This window comes from Thunnus thynnus, chromosome 3, assembly GCF_963924715.1.
Source record: "Thunnus thynnus chromosome 3, fThuThy2.1, whole genome shotgun sequence".
Taxonomy (NCBI): Eukaryota; Metazoa; Chordata; class Actinopteri; order Scombriformes; family Scombridae; genus Thunnus; species Thunnus thynnus.
Window position 1 is genome coordinate 7,659,435 of NC_089519.1, and position 25,924 is coordinate 7,685,358.

General features: G+C 43.3%; 3 protein-coding genes across 8 annotated transcripts; 1 reads left to right on the top strand and 2 right to left on the bottom strand.

Moving 5' to 3' along the window:
- Positions 1–758: 758 nt before the first annotated feature.
- Positions 759–10,828, bottom strand: tnpo2b (transportin 2b). The gene is made up of 24 exons (XM_067583358.1): positions 10,617–10,828; positions 9,722–9,821; positions 9,395–9,470; positions 9,090–9,239; positions 8,742–8,848; positions 8,499–8,632; positions 8,310–8,391; positions 7,161–7,283; positions 6,948–7,066; positions 6,807–6,867; positions 6,508–6,679; positions 6,096–6,248; positions 5,756–5,981; positions 5,503–5,674; positions 5,187–5,381; positions 4,664–4,822; positions 3,834–3,921; positions 3,603–3,701; positions 3,400–3,495; positions 3,178–3,253; positions 2,391–2,490; positions 2,172–2,246; positions 998–1,127; positions 759–895 (listed from the first exon to the last, which is right to left on the bottom strand). Exons 2-23 carry the CDS (start codon positions 9,818–9,820, stop codon positions 1,020–1,022), a joined length of 2,670 nt encoding a protein of 889 aa, XP_067439459.1. The 5' UTR covers position 9,821; positions 10,617–10,828; the 3' UTR covers positions 759–895; positions 998–1,019.
- A 1,114-nt stretch (positions 10,829–11,942) lies between these two features.
- On the bottom strand, positions 11,943–13,335 carry rln3b (relaxin 3b). Of its 2 annotated transcripts, none has more exons than XM_067583507.1 (4): positions 12,835–13,335; positions 12,620–12,699; positions 12,319–12,504; positions 11,943–12,223 (listed from the first exon to the last, which is right to left on the bottom strand). In XM_067583507.1, the coding sequence occupies exons 3-4, from the start codon at positions 12,491–12,493 to the stop codon at positions 11,943–11,945; spliced, it is 456 nt and encodes a 151-aa protein (XP_067439608.1). In that variant the 5' UTR covers positions 12,494–12,504; positions 12,620–12,699; positions 12,835–13,335. The 2 variants fall into 2 exon arrangements, with proteins under 2 accessions (XP_067439608.1, XP_067439600.1); XM_067583499.1 differs by having other exon boundaries at positions 12,802–13,335.
- rfx1b (regulatory factor X, 1b (influences HLA class II expression)) lies at positions 12,024–25,869 on the top strand. Of its 5 annotated transcripts, none has more exons than XM_067583390.1 (18): positions 12,024–12,165; positions 14,642–15,017; positions 19,618–19,715; positions 19,842–19,934; positions 20,828–20,901; positions 21,036–21,333; positions 21,435–21,616; positions 21,711–21,830; positions 22,417–22,538; positions 22,925–23,043; positions 23,217–23,320; positions 23,430–23,581; positions 23,725–23,822; positions 23,941–24,090; positions 24,202–24,413; positions 24,504–24,657; positions 24,769–24,814; positions 24,929–25,869. In XM_067583390.1, exons 2-18 carry the CDS (start codon positions 14,669–14,671, stop codon positions 25,108–25,110), a joined length of 2,553 nt encoding a protein of 850 aa, XP_067439491.1. In that variant the 5' UTR covers positions 12,024–12,165; positions 14,642–14,668; the 3' UTR covers positions 25,111–25,869. The 5 variants fall into 5 exon arrangements, with proteins under 5 accessions (XP_067439491.1, XP_067439498.1, XP_067439469.1 ...); XM_067583397.1 differs by lacking the exon at positions 12,024–12,165 and adding an exon at positions 13,351–13,496 and having other exon boundaries at positions 19,845–19,934; XM_067583368.1 differs by lacking the exon at positions 12,024–12,165 and adding an exon at positions 13,352–13,496.
- The last annotated feature ends 55 nt before the right edge of the window (positions 25,870–25,924 follow it).

Genomic DNA, 25,924 nt, shown 5'->3' on the forward strand with positions numbered 1-25,924 from the left:
AAGGACACGCTCTGTTTTTTGTTTTTTGTTTGTTTTTTTTTGTTCTCTCTCTCTCTTGATCAGGTAGAAAATGTGACAGGAATATGTCTGATAGATGGATAGCTCTGTAAAGCAGCACTCTCTGGTCAAAATGAAGGTAAGAAAACACAGATGTGGATAGCGAGATTATCTTACAGTTAAGTAGAATTCAGCGACTACAGATGAAGTAATTCATATTGAATTCCTATTCCCCGGAAAAAAAGAAAGATATCACCCAGAAAATGAACAGAGTTTAGACACCTGTCTGTCTGTCTGTCCCTAACTACATGCAGTAGGTCTTAAAAAGTCTAAATTATAGTGCCACCCACAGTCAGTTACATGTACTGCATGTACAGCATGTGCAAGTGTGTGTATGTGTGTGTGAGTCTGTGTACGTTGGTTCTGTCTGTCGGTCAAGCTATCGGTTACTCTTGAGTTTAAGAATCCCATTAAAATCTCAACTGTCCCTGTCCTCCCAGCCAAGTAACAGACCTTTCTGTGGCTCTTTTTTCCCTGCCTTGTTATTGATTTCCCTCCCTCTCTTTCCCTTAACTTTCTCTGTGCTGGTCTCTTTCCCTGTCTCCCTCTTTCCCAACTTGTCTGTCCCTCCGTCTCCTCTCTATGTCCTTCTCTCTGTCCCTCTATCTGTCCCTACCAGTTAGTTTTTCTGTGTCGGGTCCCTGCCTAGTTAATCTAGAGGTGTCCCCCTGTCCCTCCCTCCCACCCGCCCACCCTCCCTCTATGGACAAACACATAGGGCGTGGGGGCCGTCCGTCAGGGGGAGCGGCCAATAGCGTCCCTCTCCCTCCCCCCAGATCAGGGCAGTGCAATACACAGATGGATGAGTTTCCCGTTCACCCTCCTCCTGCTGGCTCACCTGGAGGGGGGCGGATGAAAGGGAGACAAGGAGAAGTTATGTTTATTATAATGCCATTTGTACGTTTGATTTGACTTTGAAGTACGATGCGTGTGGGATTACCTTTTGGGTGGGTGTAGAGGCTCTAAACGCCGTAGCAGGCTGCCAGTCTCTCCTTCAGCAGAGGGGGGAACTGCTCCGAAAACTGCTGCCAGTTCTCCTCCCCGACCTGCTCCTTAAATCCGTGCAGGATCTGTGGAAATTGGCAGATAATGGGGGGGAAAAAATGAATTTCAGGCGCAGCTACAAGTCATCTTTAACTTCTTCAGCAGCCGAGCCACAGGCAGCACACTTACAACTGTGTGATCTCTTGACAGTTTTTTTTTTGTGCTAAAAATAGCTGCCTGTTGCTGCTGGGAATGAGGTTTAATGGGAGCTGTGAGACTTCACCAAACAGTAAAGACATAAAAACAAATAAATGAGTAGATCTCGTGTTAATTCAGGTGATGATTCTATGTTTTTACGACTCCTCTCACCTAACAATAATTATTAGAATAAAAATACTGATTAGTGCAGCTTTAATAAATTAGAATTTGATCAAATTCAACAAACTGACACATAGAAAATGTGTGACCAAGTTGCATTATTCCAGCATTGGAATACTGGGCTTATAATGAAGCAGCCAGGTACACACACACACACACAATGCACACAGATCAGGAGGTGGTGGCCCTAAAAACTTAGTAGAGGTTTGTTTTTAGTTTGGCTGAAACATATCATGAATTTGATACATGTGTTATTTATTTATTATTTATAGGTGAAAGTCACTGTCAAGTCAGATTGAAATAGTGTAATAATAGTGATACAGAAGAGGCAGGATCACCGGGTTCATTAGGCATTATGGATTCACTCTTCTGTCAACACACCTATTAAATGTTCCAACAGGAACATTACAGAATTTCTCTGTTAGCATAAACGCATGCGTCTGTGGATTGCGCAGTGTGACCCACTCTGATCCCAGTTTGGCTTAAAGCTGCGTTCAATATGCTGCATTTGAAGCTTTATGAGTTTCATAGCAGAAAACAGATGATTACACACACACTGCTTCCCCTGATGTCTCTACACCTCACAGTGACTCACGCAGCAGGGGGAGAGGAGAACGAAGAGCGTGATGATCCATTGGTCAATTAAAATCAGTCTCTGGATGTGACTAGTCGCAGATACACAAGAACTCACTCCTCATTATAACCCGACCCTCGTCAACACGCCATCGAGCGTCACCCAGCGAGCCCCTCACCTTGTAGAACATGTCTCTCAGGTCGTCTTTGGGATTCACCCAGGAAGCCACTGCATCACAGAAGAAGATGAAGTCCTGAACAAACACAGAGGTGAGAAGATTAGAAAAGTAAAAGGTTTAAAGATCGACTCTTAAAAAGATAGCTGTGAGTTTGCTTTACAGCCAGATAAACAGACCGTGAAAGTAGAAATTTAACGCCCTCAGTGTACAGCGTCTCACCTGCACCACACCCCCCGGGTTCACACCAATCATCATGCAAATCCCGCGGAAGGCCGAATCTTTCTCCTCGTTGTCTCGGATGTTCCGCAGGGACGTACACCTGCCGCACACAATTATTAACCAGTATTAATATCAGTATATTAAATCAGCAGCCGTTAAACTTGATGCTGTTAAATCTCTCCTGTTTTGTTTATGATAGAACATTTGTGAGATCTACAAAAAAGATAGATTGTTTATTGTTTATTAGCCACATGACTGAGGCTGGTGGAATATGTTATTCTCTACAGCACAAATACATAAATGGACAACAACAGACAATCATGGTAATGCATGTCAGTAGTTAAAAAGTTAAATAAATGGTAATAGCCAAACTATAATTATTCTGTAGGGGGGTATGTGTCTTTTTTCTGGGCTTGATGAATTTGACTGACTACAGTGTTTCATTCTCACTGATTCCAAACATTTCAGGAATCTATTTGAAGAATGTCAATACTGCAGTCTTTGTAATAGCGCGATTGTGTTCTGCAGCGATGAGCTCATACAAAAAAAAAAAAAGAGCAAGGAGGAAAATGAGAAAATAAACCACAGAAATGAATGTGTGTTGCCTGATAGGAAAAGAAAATTGCCAGTACAGAAACTGTAAACGGAAAAGAGCAGTAGAGAGAGAACGGATGGCACGTGAAGATGCCGATGTTGACTGTAAATGTTGTAAATTAATTCGCACCACAAAGATGTCAAAGCACAGGTAACGAAAGGCAACAGAAAGAGCGATTAAACAGTCTCTCACCAAGGTCGGATAAACTGCGGCAGCATGGGAGCGACCTCCTGAGGACACACATAGCCCAGACGACCGATGGTGATAGCTAGAGGAGGAGGAGAGAGGGGGGGACGGTGTGTGAGCCCTTTAATGGCTTTTAAAAACCTGTAACGTGCTGATTTTTTAACTGTCAGGACTAACAAACAGCAACAAATCTATCTACTTTTCTTTCAAGAGAAAGTATTGATATACCGGTGTTCTCCAGCAGGGTCTTGGGGGTGTTGGGTCGATTGATAATCTCCACCAGCTGGCTCAGAACCATGGCGATGTACGGCTGCATTTCCACTCCTGATAGAGCGGAAAGTTCAAGTGAGACACACATATTAATTACACTGCATAGTCATATTCTCAAATTCACATCGTCATCACATAGAAACAGATTTGCTGCAGCTCACCCATCTGCATGCAGATCTCTCCGATGGCCCAGGTAGCGTTGTTGCACACAGAGATGAACTCCGGGTTCAGATTTGTTCCAAGGATTGGCATGAATTCAGCTGAAGGAAACACACACACATGTAATCATCATATTTATTAGACACAAATAGGGAAGGATGATGGAACATTACGTATGTACTGTACGTGCGTGTGTGTGAGAGAGAGAGAGAGAGACAGAGCGAGATAATTACCAATACATGGTTTGACATGAGGGAAGCAAGCCTTGGTTAAGTCACCCAGTAGAGCAAATGAACTCTGTCTTACTTCAGGCATCGTATCCTGGGACAACATAGACAGAGAGACAAAGAGAAATGTGAACACACACCGTTGACAGAATTGTCCAGTTGCATCCAACCAACACAGGATCCGGCTGCATCACATTCCGGCTCTGTTGCAGCTGCCGGAGATGATCCGTTGTTTTTCTAGCTGCTGGCCCCGTGACCAGAGCATCTCTCTTTTCTCATTCTCTCTTTAAGCGGCGGGACTATTTTTGCCAGAGCAGCTCACCTCAAACCACCCGAAATGATGCATTTCTTAAGTTAAACTGATTTATAAACTTTTTCACCTGACAACAGCGGGCACTTCCAAAATACTTGGACATGTAGTGCTCTCAAGGGGCCAGTATGCTCCATCAGGGCTGCTTGTCGGACTCTCTCTCTAGATTTTTTTTTTTTTTCCATTTGTTACACAACTATTTCTGCCAATTTCCATATGAACAACCAAGTGCAACACCGTGAATTCCTTCCAGGAGAAACTGTCTGAAAATGTGCGCAGTTATTCCCATATTTAAACAATATCACAGCCGACTACTATGACAACCGACTTTTCAATCCAGCTTTGAGTGTAGTCATTCAGAACAACTATAAACTCTGTCTGATGTGGTCGGAAAACACGTCGTAAGAACTAGTTCTGGTTGAGTATGAACTGACTGTAATACACTTTTAGCTGTTTGTTTGGGTGGGGAAAAAATAATTTAAGGTCAAATTAGACACACAAACACACACACACAGGCTCTCCTCACCTGCATGCACTGGAAGAGCAGAGTCATGATGTTACTGCGAGCCACCAGCGTGTCCACATGGCCCCCCAGTCCCTCCGCTAAGCCGCTCAAAAGATCCAGAGCCACGATCATGAAGTCCTTGTCGGGTGCCTCGTACTGATCTGGCTGCTGACTGTACATCTGAGAGACACACACAAACAGAAGAGAAGGTGGAGAGAAAAGGACAAAAGTAAGCTGATGAAAGTGTAAAGTTTGTCAAGGGATTAAAAAAAAAAAAAAAAAAAAAAGGAGGGAAGAAACAGCAGATTTGAGGCTTGAACTTGCTTGTTAATGTGAGAATATGTGCTGATGTGTCATAATGAGCCCTGCTAGTAACCCCTAAATTCTCTAATGTTTGTATTCCCACAAAAAAAAAAAAGGATTGAACATTTGTTTTTCCCTGAGGACGTTGCTCTGACAAGCAAACCAGACATTTACTCTACATAAAGCAGCAAAAACATAAATTCTCTGTACAAAGTGCCATGTGTGTGTGTGTGCAGCTTACCATGGCTTGAGCCAATGTCTTCTGGACCAGGGTGACGCAGCGTTGGTAGACGGGCTCGCAGTAGGGGAGGAAGCCGCTCTGTAGCGCCGTGGCAACAGATGACAGACACTCGAGCAGAGGGAAGAGATCTTTGTCTTCATCCTTCAGCTCGTTCCACTTGGCTATCAGCGGAGGCATCAGCTTCTGTATGTACTCCTACGAACACAAGCGTGACGTTGGCCTGTGTTATTTATTTGTTCCTGCATCACAATCGAAAAATTTCGACACATTTACACACGAGATAAGGCTGCGTATATGTGAAGAGTTTTGGGCTCACAGGCTGGTTGAGATGGTGTCCCACAGAGTCCGCCAGCGTTCCTATGGCGTCGTAGAGGATGAGCAGGTTCTTGTGCTGGTACTTCCCGAAAGCAAAAACCAGAGTGTCCAGGATGAAGCTCAGGTAAGGCACCAGCTCTGTACACGCCTCTTCCTCCAGGGTGGCGAACGCACTTTAAAAGAGATGAGATGGGTGAGGAGGAGCGGAAAATGAGAGAATACAGAAGAGGCGAACGTATGCGTAAGAGTTGTACCTGCATGCTGCCTCCTGTACCCTCTTATTGCCATCAAGGATACGCTTGAGCAGCTCCTTCATCAGGGGTTTGAGGTGAGCGTCAGGGGGCTGGCTGACCACCCAGTGTGCGTAGCGGCTGAGGGTCCAGCAGGCGATGGAACGGACCAGGGCCTTCTTGTCGCACAAACACTGGATGAGGTGGGGGATGAGCTCAGGCAAGTAAGGTACCATGCCCTGCATACAGCCTGGAAGGAGAAAAAAAGTTTATGCATCACTGTTGTGAAAATAAGAAAAGCTAGTATAGCTAGTTAACTTAAGTATACTGTATTTCAATAGTCAAAGTCTGTGCCGTGTCTCACCCTCAGCGATAGCCCCCAGAACCAGGATGCCAGACTCCTTGATGACCCAGTCAGGGTGGAAAAGCAGGCCTTTGAGGAGGGGCAGGAGATGGGGAAGCAACTCCTCACGAAACACGTTGGCAAGAACATCCAGAGCCGCCGCCGAACACTTCCCTGGAGGCCGCATAAATAATCAGATTTTGGATAAATAAGCTGCCCTACCAATTTTCTGATAAATAAAAAAAACTACAGAATGCATTCACACATGTAAATATGCAGTGTTGGACATTCACATCGTTATGTTTAGATGAAGGTAACATATATTGTTATTGCTGAGACATTGTAATGTATCAAAAAAAAAAAAAATCTATACTGAACATTAAAACATGAAAAAAAAAGTCAGGATAACTGATGCTGCATGTCTGCAACGTACGTAGGTTCCAGTCAGACAGCGTATCGTCATCATCGTCCTCGTCCTCGTCGATGTCCTCCCCCTCCTCGCCCTCCCCTCCTTCGTGCTGCAGAGTGACGGTGCGGGACTTGTGGAAGCGAGGCTTGATATCTTGCTCGCTGTCTGGAATGGCCTCGTCCTCCTCGACGTCCCCCTGGAGGACAACAGAGGGACAGGTGAATGTAGAATGGATTTAAGGAGGTACAGCAAAAGACAAAAGGAGGAGGCAGAGTGTTTGTAAGAGGAGTTTGGAGGGTCTGATTTATCCGGGGTCGGCTCACCTTTAGGAGAATAATATCAATCTCAGAGTATTTCATCCCATTCACCAAGATAGGGATCAATCTGTAAAAGAGAGAGAAATTTTCACCTCCTTGTCATCAACTTATTCCAGCCTAATGATCTGTTGACGTGTGAGCACTTACTGGACCAAATGGCCAGACAGAGCCTCTTTACAGATGGGCTGTTCAGCCAGAGTCAGCCAGAACTCACAGGCCTCCAGAGCCACGTTCTCATCTGGATCCTGGGTCCGCTGCAGCATGTACTGGTGGAAAACAACGAGAGGTAACGATGAGGAAGCAAAGCCACGCTTTAGTATGTTTAAAAAGGTGGCGTGTCAGATCAGGTCACGCCCTCACCTGGATGATGCTGTGCATGTGAGGGATGAGACGGTCGATGCGGACTTCCAGCAGCATGACCAGAGCCCTGCACACGTTCTTTCGCACTTCACTGTCCTCATCACCGGCCAGCGCAAACAGACTCTGGATGCAAAAGAGACGATGAGAGAAGGAGAGAAAGAGAGCGGGTTGCAGAGAGAGAATGGGAGGATGGACAGGGGAGGGAGACATGAAATAGGGTTAAAAGAGAGTTAACAGAGGCAACTTCTAAAAACATGCACTTTAATCGGTTACACTTTGCTACATTTTCATCTTGACGTTGTCCAAATTATCCATCCAATTAACTATTTTGGATAATTGGGCTGTTTGTCTTTACTTTTCCTGACTTGCAAGAACTCAGAAGGTTTTCTTTTTTTTACTGCCAGTTCGACATGACGTAATCCCCTGCTGAAGTGAATCAGATACCGCAGTTACTAAATAAAGAAAAACAAACATACAAAAAAAATTGTCTTACTCATCAAATATGTGTCCTTTATTGTGTTAATTAGCACAACTGCTCGCTTTCCCTGAAGCTTAATAAATCTAATATTATGCTTCATAAAAATGTTATAACGTCTTCTGAGGTTAGCAGAGGTGCTGTTTATTTCAGGTGAGGCATGGCGGCTACATTATAAAACACTGCAGGGAATCCTGCTGAATTAATTTTCCATAGAAGCTGCTGTGAAAATCTGCCTTCTTAGGACAGAGTATCATTTCAGTAACATTTTCAACGAGTGTGAATCAAAGCAGTTATGATGATCTTACGTATGATGTTTTTTTTTTTAAAAGGTCTGCAAAAGTGATGCTTTAAATACATTCACTCTGTTTTTTTGTCAGACTATTGATTCCAGGGTCAAGAGTAAACTCCCACACGACACTACTTTTATAAAAATGGCTGGAAATTGGTCTTACACCCAAATTATCTGGCTAACCTTCTTCTGCACCAACAATGCAGCATGTTGCAGTCAATCTCTCTCATTTGAAACTGTACACAATCTCCTGCATTGCCTTGTGGTTTTGTTACATGTTCACATGATGACAAGATGGAAAACAGAGGTACATGTGATATAGAGGAGAGGGGAGGTTGAAAACAACAGAAGCTCAACCGAGACAAAATCTTAACATGCTCACCTCGATGAAGGTGTCGATGTTATCCATCAGAGCCTGAGCTCGACCAATGATGAACTGGTTCACACACGCAATAGCATGGGACCTGAGAGGAAGACAGACAAGTGGGATCTATAAAAGCGGGTTTAACAGGGAGATTGTGATGGTGCCGGTAGAGACAGTCAAAAAGCGAAAGACTGGCGTTTCACTGACCTGATCTTGGGGCTGCAGTGTTTGAAAAACTGTAGGAACTTGGGGATCATGATGTTCAGAGGTCTGTTCAGAGCATCGCTATCCAACAACTCAGATGAGTCCTCGCAGATTTTCTGCAACGCTCCAAAAGAACCCTGAAACACAGAGAAAAATCATGAAGGAATGGTATTAAAAAGACAAAAGAAACAGATCTAAATCTGTTTATATAAAAGCTTTTTGTCTAAGCAGGTATGTGAGCCTGACCTCGCAGGTGTTATAGTCCTCTGAGTTGAGTAAATTACAGAGCTGGGGCAACAGTTCAGGCCAGGTCTGCAGCTCCCCTTTAGATGCTATAGTCGTGATCAGGATACCTTAATGATAGATAATAAAAACACACAAATAAAAAAACATGCTTTAAAACTCAGGTGTAAATAATAGCTCACCACTGCATTTAATCATTTAAAACATCTTGAAAGTACAGCGCTCGCTCCCCCACAGCCGCATTACCTGCAAAGACTCATCCACCTACACAGCAGTCTGACTCACTCTGGCTAGAAAATGCAGCTAACGCTAGTTTTCTCTTTCTCCAATTTCTCTCACTCAAACACCCACCGATAGTAGCTCTGATAAGCGGTGAGGGGTCTCCGATGTTGTTGAGGCATTCTCGTTTGATGAAGTCAGCCACATTGGGAGGAAAGTTCTGGTAGTGAGCCTTAACATTGTTCTTCAGTATCAGACCACTCAGAGAGCGAGTGGGCTCGTCTTGAGAAGGAAGGCAGCAGAGAGACAGAGCAGAAAGAACATTTTAAAATAACAGGACTGAGACGTTGTATTTAGTAATGCAATATTTGCAAGTGTCGAGCAGGGCTATTTTGTTTTATCATTTATATCCTTATTTTTGACATGCACATACGTACCCTCAGATTTAAGGCTTGTGAGGACAAAGATGAGATAGTTGTTGAAATCTGGAAACTGGTTAAGTTGCTCCAGTTTCTGTCGGCTGTGTTAAGGAGCAAAAGCTCACAAACCCTCACGTACCTTGTGTTCTTGTTGACATTTGGTCAAACAGGAGTGTGAGCATTAACACACAATCAATCACACTGGCTTACCTGATACAAGCTGCGCCGTTTTTATTTCATCCACTCTTACTGACAAGCTCACATAGGTAAGCTAAATCTCACCCCCCCCCCCCTCTCTCTCACACACACACACACACATACACGCACAGGCAGATGGAAGGATACTTCTTGCACAGCTCTCTGTGTGGCTGTGTCTGGGGACTGCGAGTCCTTGAGTAGCTGAAGCACTTGCTGCAGACCCTGTTCATCTGGCTGCCACTCCATCCTACAGGAACACAAACACAACAACAACAACAACAACCTGTTTATGCAGCAGGTACGACACACTTACAGCCTACAACCGGACAACACTCACCAACAATACCTGCGTGACCTCAGCACTCCGCACGTTACGTTACTAATCCAATCACGTATACAAGTAACGTAAGATACGGCTACAGATAAGGCCAACAACTAGCATGTGATAGCCGCCGTTTCTAATAGCAACAACTTGTCAGATGCTTTATATCAAATTGACTTCCTGAATCTTCATTTTAGACAAAATCCATTGCAAATGTTTGTCTACAATGTAACACAACACTAGCGTGCAAGCGCTGTCGTTTATGAACGTTGTCCGTTTTTTGGCTACATGACACTTACACGTACCAGAGACTGTATATGTATTTATATACAGTCTATGAGACGCACCAATATGCTGTCGTCCTTTAGTAAGTTACAGCGGCGTGAATACGTAGTAGCAGAAAGTATGAATCGCGACCAGAGCAGCCGTTTCTACATGAGGCCCAGACTGTCTGGCTGGCTCGTTCAGCTAGCTTAGCGTCGCTATGATACTTAACACATAACAGATTCAACCAGAAAACAGCCGAAGAATACTATGTTACGTTAACTACCAGGACGCCATGTTGCATTGTCAACGTTGTTTTTATAACCAAAACAACAAATACGGTGAAAATGCAGCACATTAATATTCATAACAGAGCAGTCGCATATCAACCCCCTCGGCAGCTATCAGTAGCATAGCTAGCTAGCATCATCTTGAAAGTACCGCGAAAGGTTTTACCTGCTCACTCCGACGTGTCAGATCTATATTTCTATAGACAACAGTGCAGTTACGCTGTAGCAACTCACATTAAATTGAATATAACTGCGATCTGCGTAGCTAAACACACACTTCAGATCAGTAGATCTGTGTGACTGCTATGCTAGCTGGTGTGTGACAGAAATTGCATGCCTTTGCAATCAAGCCGGGTGATCACAATGGTCACGTTCGGCTTCCGTACTGACTGTCGGGCAAGGCAACAGCCAGACAGCCTAGATCAGTGGTTCTCAAAGTGAGGTCCGGGGACCCCCAGCGGTCCTTGAGGGGGTTCCAGGGGTCTCCAGCAACATTAGGAATAATTTATTTTCACTATAATTCCATCCATAAGTAATACAGTGACAGAATGTATGACTATTGTGGTCATGGGTTTCATACACTTTCTGCAATAAACCACCTAAAAGCAAAAATCTTATCAAATGGGGTCTGCGTTCTAATATGTGTCGGTTTAGGCGTCCTTGACGTGAAAAGTTTGAGAACCACTATTCTAGATACAGTATGTATGAATGTTTTAATTAATATATACGCACATCCTTCTGATTTTATCAACAGATATGTTGCACGCATTATTTTGTGATTTGCTCATTTCTGACCGCCAGATGGTGTCAGCTTGCCTTAAAAAAACATCTTACTATTGTGTAATTTATCTGTATAAATTGATCTGTATGGAAACAATAACACAAACACCAGTGCAACCTAACAACAAATACTATCATTGTGAAGCTTGTTATGTTCAGTTGTTTACAATGTGTCTCCAAGTAACTGATAATTCATCTCTGATAGGAAGAGGGTAAAAAAAAATCCCTTGAAACAACTCAAACCCAACATTATGAGTATGTTGCAGAGCTATTGCACAGGATTTCAGTGTACTGTTTATCTGTTCAAATTCTGTCTTCCTTTGTTAGGATCACACAAAGCAGCTCTAATTCAGAGAAGAGGCCTCCCTGTGTGTGGTCATATTCACCACTTCTTCCTTTCATTTCGAAATCCTTTTCAAAACTGCAGTTCTGAAACAAGGTTTTGGTAAAAGTGGAAGTGTTCTAAAAGCATGAATCATAATTTTAGCATTTCTTGGGTAAGAGGAAGAGACTTTCATAACAATTCCACAAGACTTTATTAAACTCATATATCAGTCTATGATTATCACAGTAAACAAGTTTTGACAACACACGAATTATGACTTAGATGGGATGTGGAGAGGGGAAAGGTGGATGTAAAGAAATGGATGAATCAAATAGGAACAGTAGAGCTCTGCACTGATGAGAAGACAGGGTGTTTAAGAAACCAGGTTCAGCACAAGGAGCTGATTTCACTCTTGCTGCAGCCCCACTTGCAACAGGCATTGGACAGTCCCACCACTACATCCCGTCCTTTCCTATCTGCACTTCTTAGAGCCTCCAGGACCTCCTCTGAGATTGCCGAGCGAGCTGAGCGGCTGAATCCAGCAGCCACAGATGCTGCATCCAACGTTTGATCTTTCCATACTTGGGACTCTGCAGGATCCTGCTCGCTGGTTAGTTGAGGGACAGGATTTGTGTTCCATGGGTCAAAGGCCTCCTCTCCAATAACAGCTGATCAAAAGGAAAGGTAAATCCCTAAGTATTTACATTTTGACTTACTTTAGGAAAACATGGCACATCATAAAAAAAGAACTTGTAAAACTTACCTGAGCCTCCTACGCCTCTCCTCCAGCGAGAGCCACCACAGGTAAAGATGACAGCTCGTATGAACTCTCTTCCACACAGCTTCATCCCGTAGAAAGAGGGATGACCATCATTGGACTGCGCCCTGTCTACCAGTGCTACCAAGAGCCCCATGGTCAAGACTGCTGCCTTCCACATTGTGAGAGTAACTGTAAAAAACGCTGTAGTTGTCTCAAAGGCTGGAAATGGCTTGACACACCCCAGTAAGGTGTCTCTGTGAGTGTCTGTCAGTGTGGTTTGTGTTTCTTTGTGGACAGCACTCACCTTATATAGACCTCAGCATCTCAGTGAAGGACCTCAATTCACCTCCACTCTTCGTCATGCTCAGAGATAAGACCAGAGACCTTTAGGGGCAACAATGCACATAGAGGAAAAAAGAAAAGTTGTGATTAAGTAGCAAGTGATGCCATAGGTGATGTCAACAGAGCTCTTTGCAATCTAATCACCTGTGACCTTTTGTTGGCCTTTCTGTCCCTTACATCTGTTGGGTTGTGTCTTTGTGTCACCTGCACAATCTCCGTCTTGTTAACCGCTCAGCCGGGTATTGGATGGAGATCACTATCCACTCACCACAAAGATAACTAGGTTGCTATACGTTGGTGTTCAGTTTAAGTGTCACACATACACACTTCAGAGAGATTTCAGAAGCCAACTGGTGATACTGCAGTGACACAAATCAGTTGTGAACTTGTGAATGTTGTTCAATATTAATTATGAGCCTATAGAGGTTGCAGAGATAAGCGGTAGTAGCAACATTTTGTATGAAATGAATAGAGTGACATTCCGTCATTTCACATCTATCTGCTTGACATTCTCTGCAATCGAAAAAAAAAGTAACATTGGAAGTGGAAATTTGACGTTAGGCTCTGATGAAAATGACAGACAGGGACTGTCGACCAATTAACGATCGTTTTTTACCCCTGACGCTGCGACCACCTACCAAGTCATCCAATCAGCATGCAGCGTAGGGCGGGGCGATGACGAGAGGGTAGCAACAGTTGCCCCGGTGAAGGCAAGGCGCCATAGTCACGGTAGTCCTGGCGACAAGAACCAAGCAACGGGAGTCAACAACAACAACCTTAATCTGAGGGGGCGAAAAAAAACTTACGACTAAAAAGGACATTGCTGGGATAAATTAGAGGTGAAAAAGTACAGTATGTCACAATTATAATTTCATTTTCGCTAAATTATATACGCGTGTTTGTTCGTACAGTCGTCAGCGTTAAGTGAAGCTGGTCGAGCGTGTCGGTGATGAAAGTGGTTGCTAGCTTCTTTCCAAACGCAGACCGTTGTTATGGCGATGTCAGATCTTTGATAAGAGCACAAGATGGCGGGTGTGTGTGTTTGTTACAGTGTCAATCGTACTTTTTTTTTTTTTATAACGCATTCGCTTGAGTGCCCGGGCTATTAACGTTACCAACACTTTCGATTACTGTGAATTTATAAGTATACGTGAGTGGTGTCGTGGTGATAGATTTGCCGACTTAACCAATACATGAGTAGCGAGCAACTAGCCAGCTCGCCTTAACGTCATAACTTAACGTGAGCTGGCTAGCTGTGGGAAGCTAACGTTACCACTCTCGCTTTCTCAACTCACTTTTCAAGCACAGGATACAGAAAAGCATATGAAACTGCTCCCGCAACTTAAGCGTGTATGAGTTGTAAACGCTAAGATATGAGAACAGCGTGTTGCGTAACCTTTTTGTGACTTTGAAAAAGTTTTTGGATCTGACATTGAGTTCGGTCAGTCACTCCCGTGAACACGGTGTGCTTGGATGATCATCTGATTGTCTTGTTTGCCGTGTTGGTTTACACAGGAGTGGCTTATCTTCCAGTGGGATGGCCTTAAGTGCAGACTGGCAGTGGGTCCAATGATTAATATGCATTTATTAACAGTGGTAATGGTAATAAGGTGTTAATGGTGAGATCTGGGACTGTCCATGGTCGTATATTTTCTCACTTTGAATGAGTAATTTAGTTGTTTAATTCATTTGAAATGCTGTGGTTACACCGAATTGACCTTGTTTTGTAAATTGAGTCCATGTCTGTATTCATGGTGCTGTGTTTTATACTTCATTCAAACAGGAAAGCCTCTAGACTACTGCTTAGTCTTAGACAAAAGCCCTACTTCCTCCTCTGGTTTATGTTCCATACACACCCACAGGCGGCACACACACTACCTCTATGTGGCTAAAACATAGAGGCGACATATTGTGCCAGCAAAGTGTGTTTCTGTATATGTTTGTAGCACTTTCATCAATGAGTGCTGTCTCTTTTCATCCACAGAACTAGCGCCTCAAAGCTTAGGTTGCCATGGCAACTTCTGGATACTCAGAGGACCTTCAGCCTCAGCAGGCCAACACAGTAACCATAGCAACACCAGCTGCCACCACACCCTCGTCAGCAAAGGCGGCACACTTCCTGTCCGAGATCCCACCAACATCTGGAAACATTGCATCTGCTAACCAATCAGCCGCCGCCTCCAAAACAGGACAGGATGCACTTTGTTCCCAGGCGCCGCCCACCCAGGCCCAGAGCCAGAAGGCAGTGGTTCTGACCACTCCCACGCAGCACTACGTAACCCCTGAAATCCAGCACTCTTCGGTCCAGAAGAGCAATGGTCAGAGCAACTCGCCTCAGTACATCATAGTGACGGTTACAGGTGAGAAACTGAGTGACACACACACATACTTACATAATGCACACTTTGCACACCAGGTATTACACACTTTTTGGCTTATGTAAGCATTAGAAGGGCATGATATGACATGCAGTTTGAGCAAGCTTCAGTTTGTCTCACAAGGCAGTTTCTACAATGTAAGCAACAGGCTGGATCCTGGTTGGAGACTGGCAGCTTGTCCAGTACATAATGATGGATTCTAGTTTCTGAACAGTGCAGAGGAGAGTTGTTTGAGTATTTGTCTTTAAGTCTTCAAAATAGTGACAGAGGCTAGTCATAAGCTGCCAAGAATTGCTTACATTTTTTGACAAGTAGTATAAAAAAGTTTTTTAAAAAGTTAAACAAAAAAGTAAAAGTGGTATCATATAGTGATGAAAGAGTCAGTCAGTGAGTCGATCAACAGAAATTTAATCATCAACAACTTTATGATCAAATAATTATTGAAGTCATTTATCAAGGAAAAATTCCAACTATATCTTGGTTCTCAAGTGTGAGAATTTGCTGCTTTTGTCTATTTTTTATCAATCTTTGGGTTTTGGACTGTTGGTCTGACAAAATAAGTCATTTGACGACCTTGCCTTACGTTTTGTGAACTTGAATTGGGTTTATACAATGTTCATTACATTTTATAGACTAAACAATAAGCAGATAAGTTTCATTTTTACTTGATAAACAACTCAAGTTTATAAAAGATTCAAGGTTAACTTTATTGTCATTCTAAAATGAACGGATGCAATCAGATGATGTCATTCTATGGACTGATAGAATCAGTATATAATCGGTCACATAACCTGATATAATCTATCATGTTATATCATCTTCACTTCCTCAACAGCAGGACTTTTAAGATAGAATTTGTGTGTAGTTTTGGGCTGGTCATCAGTAGTCATTGGCACAAAACATGTTTCAATGATATACACACACAGACATGAGGAATTATTTTACTACATTTATGTAAAACAATCTCCTTAATTATAGATATACATATAATGGTTATTATATATTATGATGATGTTTAGTCAGCTCAGTGTTAGTTAGTCATGAATGGTCCTCAGATCCCAAGTTAAGTCCCACCAAGATCAAAAAACCTCTGATGTAGTTTGGGTGGTTGGGTGGTGCATACATTATCAGAACAAAATAAGCTGATGGTCTTGGTTGCTAGGCTGCACAGACCCAAACGTGGGAGCATGGACGACTGATGGATGGAACCTGACTTTGCTTCTCCTCTGCTGCTTTTGGTTTTATAGAGAGTTGGTGGTATAATTTAAAAAAAAAAAAAAAAAAATTATCAACAGGACGTAAAGGAACATTTTGCTGATTTTCTACCTTATCTCTAGCTATCTGAATTAGGGATATAGAGTGAAAAACATATGCAGTTGTTGCCGATGTTCTCTGTGTCTCTGGGGTGCAGCTGCAAAATCTGTTGTTCTTCCAGCAACAGTGCTGTTTTATGACGTGTACAGTGACGTAGTTGGGGGCAAGAAAGTAGTACAGATCTTCAAGTGGTGCCTTCAAAGACGGTAAAGTGGGTCTCCCATAACACTCTACTACTTTAAAACATTAAACAGTGTATTTGGAAGAAAACTAGTTTCATGATGCCAGGCTGAATATCGTGTTGCTGATTTTCTCTGTGATTCCGCCGACGAAGAACCAGAAAATTTTTAGCCTCATGTGGACAGAAAAGCTGAATCTTAACACAAAAAGAACTAGCTTGACAATATAACGTCGGAGCAGAGATGTGGCGGCACTACTATTACAGCTAATGAGGCTGGATATAGTGCTGTGGAATCAGACAAAACAGAGTGTGGAGGAGGAAGCGACCACCGGAGCTACGTTCCAGCAGCAGCCAAAAGAGGCACCAAAGCCAGAGTAGCTTTGCAGCATCGAGCGGTGACCAGTGAGGATGGTCAGAAAGAAAGGAGACAGACTGAAAACACAACAAACTTTGCGGTGCTTAGGTAAACCTGACTTTGTTTTCTGACAGTATATTATATCGGACTTTAACTCTGAATACAGAACAGCACAACAGCGACTGTGTTTCTTGTAACTTTTGTGGCTGCGTCCAGTTTTAAGTGCAATCTGATCCCGGCTCCTCGTCATCCAAAACGATAAAAGAAACAGTGTTTGGTTCCCAAACCAAGCTAAAATTGAAATGGCAGACTCGGAGGTTTTTTGACTGTCCACCAGCAGCTCTGGCAGCATTATGGGTTGTGTGTCAGTAAGTTTGCACTGATCCACATAAATAACTCCAGTGCACCATTTATATTATGATCCTCGCACCCTGGTACGAGATATCCAGACTCCATGAGGAAAAATGTTTTCTAAAGGAAAATAAGCCTCAGTAAAGATATATAATGCTGCTTACTAACTTTGTCTCTGCTAACCGCACTTTGCTGGGAAACGTACTCACCCCCTGCGTTCCGCAAACAGATCATCAGTAGCGGATTGGACGGGACGTGCGCCATGCATTCTGGTTGTTGGAGGATTCCCCCTTAAGAGCGATATGGGGAATCTACAGCCTTTTTCTCAATTAATTGCACATTTCTACTTCATAAGTGACGTAGTTTTAAGAAATCATCATATTCACAGTGGTGCAGTTTCCCTTTAAAGTTTGCAATTCCTGCAGTGGTACAGAAAATGAGCCAATATCTATGGTAGCTAATGTAATGTGAGCTTGCAAGGCTCTGGACCGTTTCCAGACATTACTTTAAATTCATTTAGGCCATTGCTTTTTAAAAATGCATCCTGAATTAAAACAAAAAAAAAAAAGCTCAGTCCTAACTAAATCAGTTTCTATTCCAAAATACGGTGTTAACTAATGGAACTGAGAGGGAACTAATCCCAACACTGGTGACTGTCTGTATGTTTATTTTAGGGCTGTCTATTCGTAGATCTTTTTGCCTGCTGGTATCAAGTGACACTGTACACTCTCACCCAGAGTGAGAGACTCAATGCCCGGAGCTTGTCTCCTGCTCATAAAGTAGGACTACTGAGTTAGCTGAATAACTGTGCTTATTAAAACATTTCCCCATATCTGAAACATAAAAAGAGCTGGATTGTACTCAATACAGTTATGTTAAGGTACAGTAGTAATCCTGCCTCATGAGAGAGGATGCATTTTGCTCTTTTGCTCTATAAATCTGTCCACATTTATCACAGCAGGCAAGAATGATGTATGTGAAGATTTCCACTGTGTTCAGAGTCATTGTACTCACAGTTTAAACACCATAATTGCCTGCTTCTTTTGAAAGACACAGAATGGAGCGGAAGGTATCATGTAACATAAGCCATTTTTTACTTTAAATATAAATGAGTTTTGCAGCAGGGATTGTGCAGAAGCAGCTCGACTGAACACAGCACAGCTTCATGTCTTCACCAGTTAAATTATAACAGAAATCTTCTAAATGAAATTTACTATATAATTAAGGGCTACAACTGGGATTATTTTCATCAATTAACATCTCTTATTTTTTTCTAATCAATTAATCATTTAGCCTACAAAATGTTTAAAAAAAAATGTGTGGATGTGAATATATTAATGAAAATATGTGAATCAAATCAATTAAGAAATCTCTTTTGAGGAAGAATATTTGATAGTTTTATGTGATAGAAGACGTCACTGATTAATAAGAGAATGAAAAAGTGCTAGACACATTTTCTGTTGATCAACTAAATGATCTGTGGAGACTCTGTCAATCAGGTCTTTGTATATCCAGATGTTCTAAGGACTGGACTTGCTTTAGATTCTTAAAGATGAAACACCTCCTTAGCTTTGATTAATCGCCTGATTGTGTCAGTACCACGTGATGAAAATTGCAACGACTCTCCCGTTAACAAGTCATAGTTGGTTGTCACATGTTTCTGTTCCAAAGTTGTCTTTTCTGACAAGTCTGTCAAGACTGGACGAACCTGGTGAACTAATAACTAAACAACTAAATAAAGACATGGAGCAGAACGGCTTGCAGAGATTAACATTTTTTTCAGTCAGTAGCCTCATTAGAGGTGGAAATGATCCATTTGCTAACCTTCGGGAAACACCGTGTAATTTCTCGTGGTAACTCATCTCTTAAGCGGGCTGTGGAAGTATTATGGGAAGGATTATGAAGTATTGGAAGTATTATGGGGGGATAACTGGCCAAAGTAGGAAATCATTAGAGTAAAAGGGTCCTAGGAAGTGTATATTAGCGTCTCCTCCACCCAAACTCTATCCTCTGTTTACGCCCTCTATCCCATCATCGCTCATGTGTCTCTCGTTTTCCCTCTCTCATCTGATCTGCGTGTTTACAAGATGGAGGGATTTCTCTCCATCTGGGGAGATTAGCTGTCCAAGGCTGTCCCTCTGTATGCGAGATATAAGGGGGGAAAGGAGAGTCCTCACCATCAGTCTCTCCTCAGCCGTACAAAAAACCCCCCAAAAAACGAGAAACGTAGATGTAGGATGTTCTGCAGTGGCTGTTATTACGATTTGGAAGCAGTATGTCGTGAGTACTGAACTTGTGGTGCTGGTGGCTGGCTTTTCTGTTGACAGTTGTTTATGATCTGATGAAACTTCTCTCCCTCACCCTCCCTATGCGATCCCCAGAGGGCTCCGTTCACTCCAATGACAGTCTGTCAGACTCCAGCCCACCTGCCCCAGGTGTCCCTACTCAGGTGGTCCAACCAGTGCAGACCACCACACAGGTAAGACACACACACAATCACACATATATATATACACACACTCCCGGAATTTGTCATTTGATTGTGTAGGAGCAGGTCACAGGTGATGATAAAGTTTGATCTTGAAACTGTGGATTTGCTCACCAGCAGAGGTCAGTGTTGCAAGCGGTGTCACAAGCAGCCAAGAGGATTCAGTCAGGCCACATCAACAACCTGCAATCTGTGCACATTAACCAGGAGGTAAACACACACACACACACACACACACACACACACACACACACACACACACACACACACACACACACAGATTTCATCTTATCATGTAAGAAAAACATACAATAGATACATACAATTAAAGTGTAGATGTGTTGTGATCATGATGTCTTTGTCCACTGTTACGCACAGTAGAAAGAGAGGGATGCAGGAGAGAAAGCTGTTAATTGACCTTCTGACCAAAGGCATCATTTCTTCCCTCTTTCCTTGCATGCCTCTCCGCCTCTCTTCTTCTTTCGTTTCCACATGCTCATCACTGACTCTCACTGCGCCCTCCTCAGGCTGTCTGAGATGTACCTGAACACTGAACTGTGCCGGTCATGCTCTGTCAGGCACCCATTCATACTAAGATGCCATGTATATAATAATATCAGCATGTGTGTGATTTGTAAGCAATCATGTTATTGTATTTAATTTCCTTTTCAATGGATTGTGTTTGGCGCACCACTCACATTCATCTGTAACGGCAGACTGCTTCTTTCTTCTACTAAGGCCAAAGCTGATAGTATAGAGACAGAGAGGCTATCAAGTTGGTGTTTACGTGTAATAGTGGTGATGGTGAGACGTCAAACAGGTTTCAGAAATTGGGCCCGGCCACTCTGCCCCTCCTTGAAACAAACTCCTTCTTGTTGTTACAGTTGTTGAGCACACCACACTCTTTTTTTCACAAGTAGTATTAAAATAAAACGAGGGGCCGAAGATGAAAATAATAGCTTCAAGCTAACTGCCACAATACATCAAATGGTGACATTTATGTTTAATATTTTACATGGATCAGATAAATAAATAAATTCATCAAGTGTCTCTCTCTCTTTCACTCTCTGTTCCTCACTGTTGTTACTGGCTGAAATCTCAAGGTGGATCAGGTTTACTCTGGCCAGGTGCAGTATGTGGACGGAGGAGGAGATACAACTTTCACCACATCCACTATGTGAGTAGAAAGAAACCTGCTCTGTGTCAATGAGGCATATCTCACAAACACACCTTTCACTTTGCAAATTTACTGGTTATACAGCTGTTCATTTATGTTCCTGTGTGTGTGTGTGTACGTCTCTCTCCATCCAGCCGATCAAGCAGCTACCCTTTCTCCGACTCGCCTCTCTTCTCCCAGACCCCTCCCACCTCCTCCTCCGCCTACTACGAGGCCACACCCAGTTCCGACTCGGACATCAGCGGATCTGTGACCTCGCAGCCGGTCTCTGTGGCAACAGCAGGAGCCAATAGCGGGGGAGCTGCTGTGGCTGGAGGGGGCTACGTTATTCAGGGAGGCTATGTTTTAGGAGGGGGAGGAGCTGGAGCATCAGCAGCAGGTGGAGGAGGACAGAGTTACTCCAGTCCTAACTCACGTGCCCCACCTGCTACTGTGAGTACTCAAGTTCACTGTGAGAAAACCTGTTCTTCGTAATCTATAACATGATATAAAGGTTTAGAAAATTAAATTCTGTCACAATCCATCTTCCCCAGGTGCAGTGGCTGTGTGATAACTACGAGGGGGCGGAGGGGGTGAGTTTACCTCGCTGCACCCTCTACTACCACTATCTGCTGCACTGCCAGGAGCAGAAACTAGAACCTGTTAATGCTGCGTCTTTCGGAAAACTCATCAGGTCTGTCTTTATGGGGCTACGGACACGGAGATTAGGGACCAGGTACATAAACACACACACACACACACACACACACACACGGGTACATTGATTTTGCCAGACAAGTATCATAACTCTTCACGTATGTCTGTTTCAGAGGGAACTCTAAGTACCACTACTATGGTCTAAGGATCAAATCCGGTTCTCCTCTGCTCAGGCTGATGGATGAACAACAGCACATGGCGATGAGACAGCAGCCTTTCTCACAGAAAAACAGGTATCCACATTGTGAAATTTGTAAATAATAATGTTTACTATGTTCTCCATCTTAGTTTTGGTTATAAACCGAAGCATTGGACAACCTGATGATGGTGCAAAATGAGAAGTTTCACCAAAGTTATTACAGTGAATCCAGTACTTGTTGAGATACGTCATTGAGAACCACAAATGTGAGGCTCATGTGTTGCTAGAGGGATATTCAGTGGATCACCAAAGTCGTTAGGATGCATCATCTGGGCACCATGAATATCTCTACTAAATTTCCATCCGATACTTGTTCAAAGATGTCAGTGTGCCCTGGCAGCCTCAAAGCGATCACCAAAGTCAGTAAACTCCCTCCTCTTGGAACATGAACATCTGTACACAATGCCATGGCAATAAATCCAGTAAATGTAGGAATATTTCAGTCTAGACCATCCCTAGGGTCATGTTGCTACAGTAGCATGGCTAAAAACGCCCCTACTGTGGTTTTATGTCTTTAAATCTGTGTCAGTTACAACTTCTATTCCTTCTTCTTCTTCTTGTTCTTCTTCTTCTGTGACTGCCTCTCTCTCTCTCTAAATGATGTATACTCTGTCTAACAGGATAAAGCCAATTCAGAAGACACAGGGCATCACCAATGGGACATCAGGTGGGGCGGGTCAGCAGCAGGCGGGAGCACTCTGTGATATTTCGGCCCAGGTGCAACAGTATCAACAGTTCCTGGGTGAGGAACACACACACTCTGCTTAATGTTTACCATTGTTTTCTTACTATACAGTCTCTTATTATATGATTTTATTTTAAAGAAATGAATACTGTACTTTTAAACTAGACTCACTGTTTTATTTGCTATTGCACTATTGGTTATAATGCTGTAATGAGCTGTGGTAACACTGTCATAATTAGTAGGTTGACCCCAACATTTTCTTAAAACCATGATTTAGTGTAATTTTCATTATCTAAAAAAAAATCCATGTACATGACATGTTTTGCAATGCTGTTGCAGTAGTTTCACACTATTCGCTCTCAACAAATAGACTTCAGTCTTACTATGTTATAAAGATTGACTGACGTGAAATTGAAGACCTGTCTGTGCTGTATCTTGTGTAGAGGCATCGCGGCCACTGCCAGACTTCATTGACATTGATCTGCAAGATCGAACCCTGCCTGATGGGATCCTTTTAGAACACCTCAAGGCCTTTCAGACTCTCTACAGAGAACACTGTGAGGTAGGCAGCCATGAACAAAGACGGGATACGTACAGTGATCATAATGCTCTTGATCCCCATGTTGTGTCTTTATTTTTTACTGCGTTCTAATGAAAATCTCAACAAATCATAACACCAGAAGTGCAAAGACAGCTTACACTCCTTCATGATGTTTATATATGTGATCCCTGCAGGCCATTCTGGATGTGATGGTCAACCTTCAGTTCACTCTTGTGGAGACACTGTGGAAATCCTTCTGGAGGTTCAGCCAGAGCAGTGACACAGAATCACTCAACCTGTAAGTGTCAAACACGCAAAAACAATCTGATGGAAGAGATAATAGCACAAACCTGTATGTCTCATAATGATCTGTTCTCCTTCCCCGTCACAACTGTCTCCTCCTGCAGGCACAATGAGTCTGAGAAGCGTCTGCCAAAATCGTGCCTGGTGGTGCTGTGTAAGTTCGAGCCTGTGCTACGCTGGACTAGAGAGTGCGACAACCTGCTCTACCAGACTCTGGTGGAGATCCTCATCCCCGATGTACTGAGACCCATCCCTAGTAAGTTAGTAAGGCATGTAAGAGGCCTGTATTTCAGAAAACTATTCAGTGAGGGAATCAAAATTCATTGATATATTTACAGCACGCCAGCCTGAAAAGGTGAGGGAACATGTTTAAATGTAAATATGCAACCTTCTCCTCAGGTGCCTTAACTCAGGCCATCCGTAACTTTGCCAAGAGTCTGGAGAGTTGGCTGACAGGCGCCATGATGAACATCCCCGAAGAGATGGTTCGCATAAAGGTATTTGCATGCTTATAGACCGATGTGAGTGTCAAGACGGAGCTTGGATGCAGTGACCAGTTGTGATCCAGTTTTTCTCATTATGTCTTGCTTGATTCTCCTCCCTCCTTTCCTACAGGTGGTGTGTATTTGTTCCTTCTCCCAGACATTGCGTCGCTACACCAGCCTGAACCACCTGGCCCAGGCAGCCCGCGCCGTCCTCCAGAACTCAGCCCAGATCAACCAGATGCTCTCCGACCTCAACCGGGTGGATTTCACCAACGTTCAGGTCTGTCCGCACTACTGTCCATCTCCACTCCTCCCATCTATTCCTGTACATCGGTGTTTAAGTGAAATAGGGGCAGAACCCTGACACAGTCCACCTGTGTTCCCCCTTCAGGAACAGGCGTCCTGGGTGTGTCAATGTGAAGACCGCATGGTCCAGCGGCTAGAGCAAGACTTTAAAGTGACCCTGCAGCAGCAAAACTCCCTGGAGCAGTGGGCTGCCTGGCTGGATAGTGTTGTCTCTCAGGCCCTAAAACCTTACGAGCACAACCCTGCTGCCCTACCAAAGGCTGCCAAGGTCTTCCTGCTCAACTGGTCTTTTTACAGGTGAGAGAAAAAGTAATGTGTGAAGTGTTGGACAGCACCAAGTGAAACATTTGGTTTTTACACCATGCATCTGCTCCCCTCTCTCACCAGTTCTATGGTTATCCGGGACCTGACTCTGCGCAGTGCTGCCAGCTTTGGCTCCTTTCACCTGATCCGCTTGCTGTATGATGAGTATATGTACTACCTGATAGAGCACAGGGTGGCCCAGGCTAAAGGAGAGACACCCATTGCAGTCATGGGAGAAGTATGTGTCTGCAGATACAGTCGCTTACATAAAACCAGCCCGCATTTGATGTACAGTACCAATCAGAAGTTTGGACACATTTTCTCATTCAAGTGAATTTCTGTGTTGCAGTTTGCCAGCACTGTCAAGAGCCGAATCTCTCCGGATCTGGAGAAAGGTAACTTTTAAGCGTGGTTCTCCCCACAAATAATTTCCATTTTTCGCTGCATCGTTTTCTCTGAGCCTCCGTTATCAGGTCACTTATCGTCCTGCCAATGTCTGTCTCCATCAGATGAGGAAGAGGACGATGAGGAAGAGGAGAGCGATGAGGAGGGCGGAGATCTGGTGCTGCAGTCCAACGCTCTGAGCGCGCTGGAGGGCGACGAGAAAGACGAAATGGAGCCGCCTACCAAGCAGCCCAGGACCAGTTTAAACCTGCACACTCTGACTGAGACAAACAGCACACCACCTTAGTCACTCATTTGTATAATTAACACACACACACACCTTTGCTTTAACTTTAACATCATGTCATCCCATTCTGCACCCACCCCTGTGTATGCTTGTGGTTTGCAAACAGATGATGTTCGGTGTTGAGCGTGTGGTCAGCCAGTGTGCGTGCAAGCATGTGTGAAAAGTGGGAGAGCGCTTTGCCAATTTTTGTGTTGTGTACTTTTGTGCTGCCATTCTTTTTCTCTTTGCCTTCGCCTGATCATTTTCAATCCTTCCCTTGTTCCCTGTGCCTTCCCTGATTATCTAGTGGCTACACGTCAATAGCCGCTCCTGTCCAGCCTATTATATATACAGTATATATACACATATATATATATATATATATATATATTCTTGATTCCCTCCTGCCCCGCCTTAACCACTGACCTAATTGCTGTGGAGATAAGAAGACTCCAAAATACTCTCAAAAATATCACTCACATTGCCTTTAAAGCAATGACTATGCAGGGGAGCTGGACTTAGATGAATGACACTGTCTGAAATATACATTTTTTTAAATGTCAGAGTAGCATCTGGAATCATACTGTACCATGAATTTTGGTGGCACAAAGATGTAGATTGACAGCTATTTGTGGATGCCATATTTTACTTTTTTTATGTGGGTTCTTTTTAATTTGGCCAACTAACTGATACCCTGTGCCTTTGAGAGATTTCTAGCCTGAAAAAGCTTGTATTCTATATATTCTGTATCGGTGGATTAATAAATGAAGGTCCTGTGAAGTAGTCTTGGTGTTGTCATGAACTTTTACTAGCTGTAACAAAAAAAAAAATTGAG

Coding starts and splice junctions, on each gene's coding strand:
- tnpo2b (XM_067583358.1), bottom strand. CDS start 9,820: ATGGAGTGGCAGCCAGATGAACAGGGTCTGCAGCAAGTGCTTCAGCTA. Junction 6,868..6,947: donor CTGTCTGGCCATTTGGTCCA/GTAAGTGCTCAC, acceptor TCTCTTTTACAG/ATTGATCCCTATCTTGGTGA. Junction 1,128..2,171: donor TGAGAGACATGTTCTACAAG/GTGAGGGGCTCG, acceptor CAATTTCCACAG/ATCCTGCACGGATTTAAGGA.
- rln3b (XM_067583507.1), bottom strand. CDS start 12,493: ATGTGGAAGGCAGCAGTCTTGACCATGGGGCTCTTGGTAGCACTGGTA. Junction 12,224..12,318: donor GAGAGGCGTAGGAGGCTCAG/GTAAGTTTTACA, acceptor CCTTTTGATCAG/CTGTTATTGGAGAGGAGGCC.
- rfx1b (XM_067583390.1), top strand. CDS start 14,669: ATGGCAACTTCTGGATACTCAGAGGACCTTCAGCCTCAGCAGGCCAAC. Junction 21,334..21,434: donor CACGTGCCCCACCTGCTACT/GTGAGTACTCAA, acceptor CATCTTCCCCAG/GTGCAGTGGCTGTGTGATAA. Junction 21,831..22,416: donor CCTTTCTCACAGAAAAACAG/GTATCCACATTG, acceptor TCTGTCTAACAG/GATAAAGCCAATTCAGAAGA.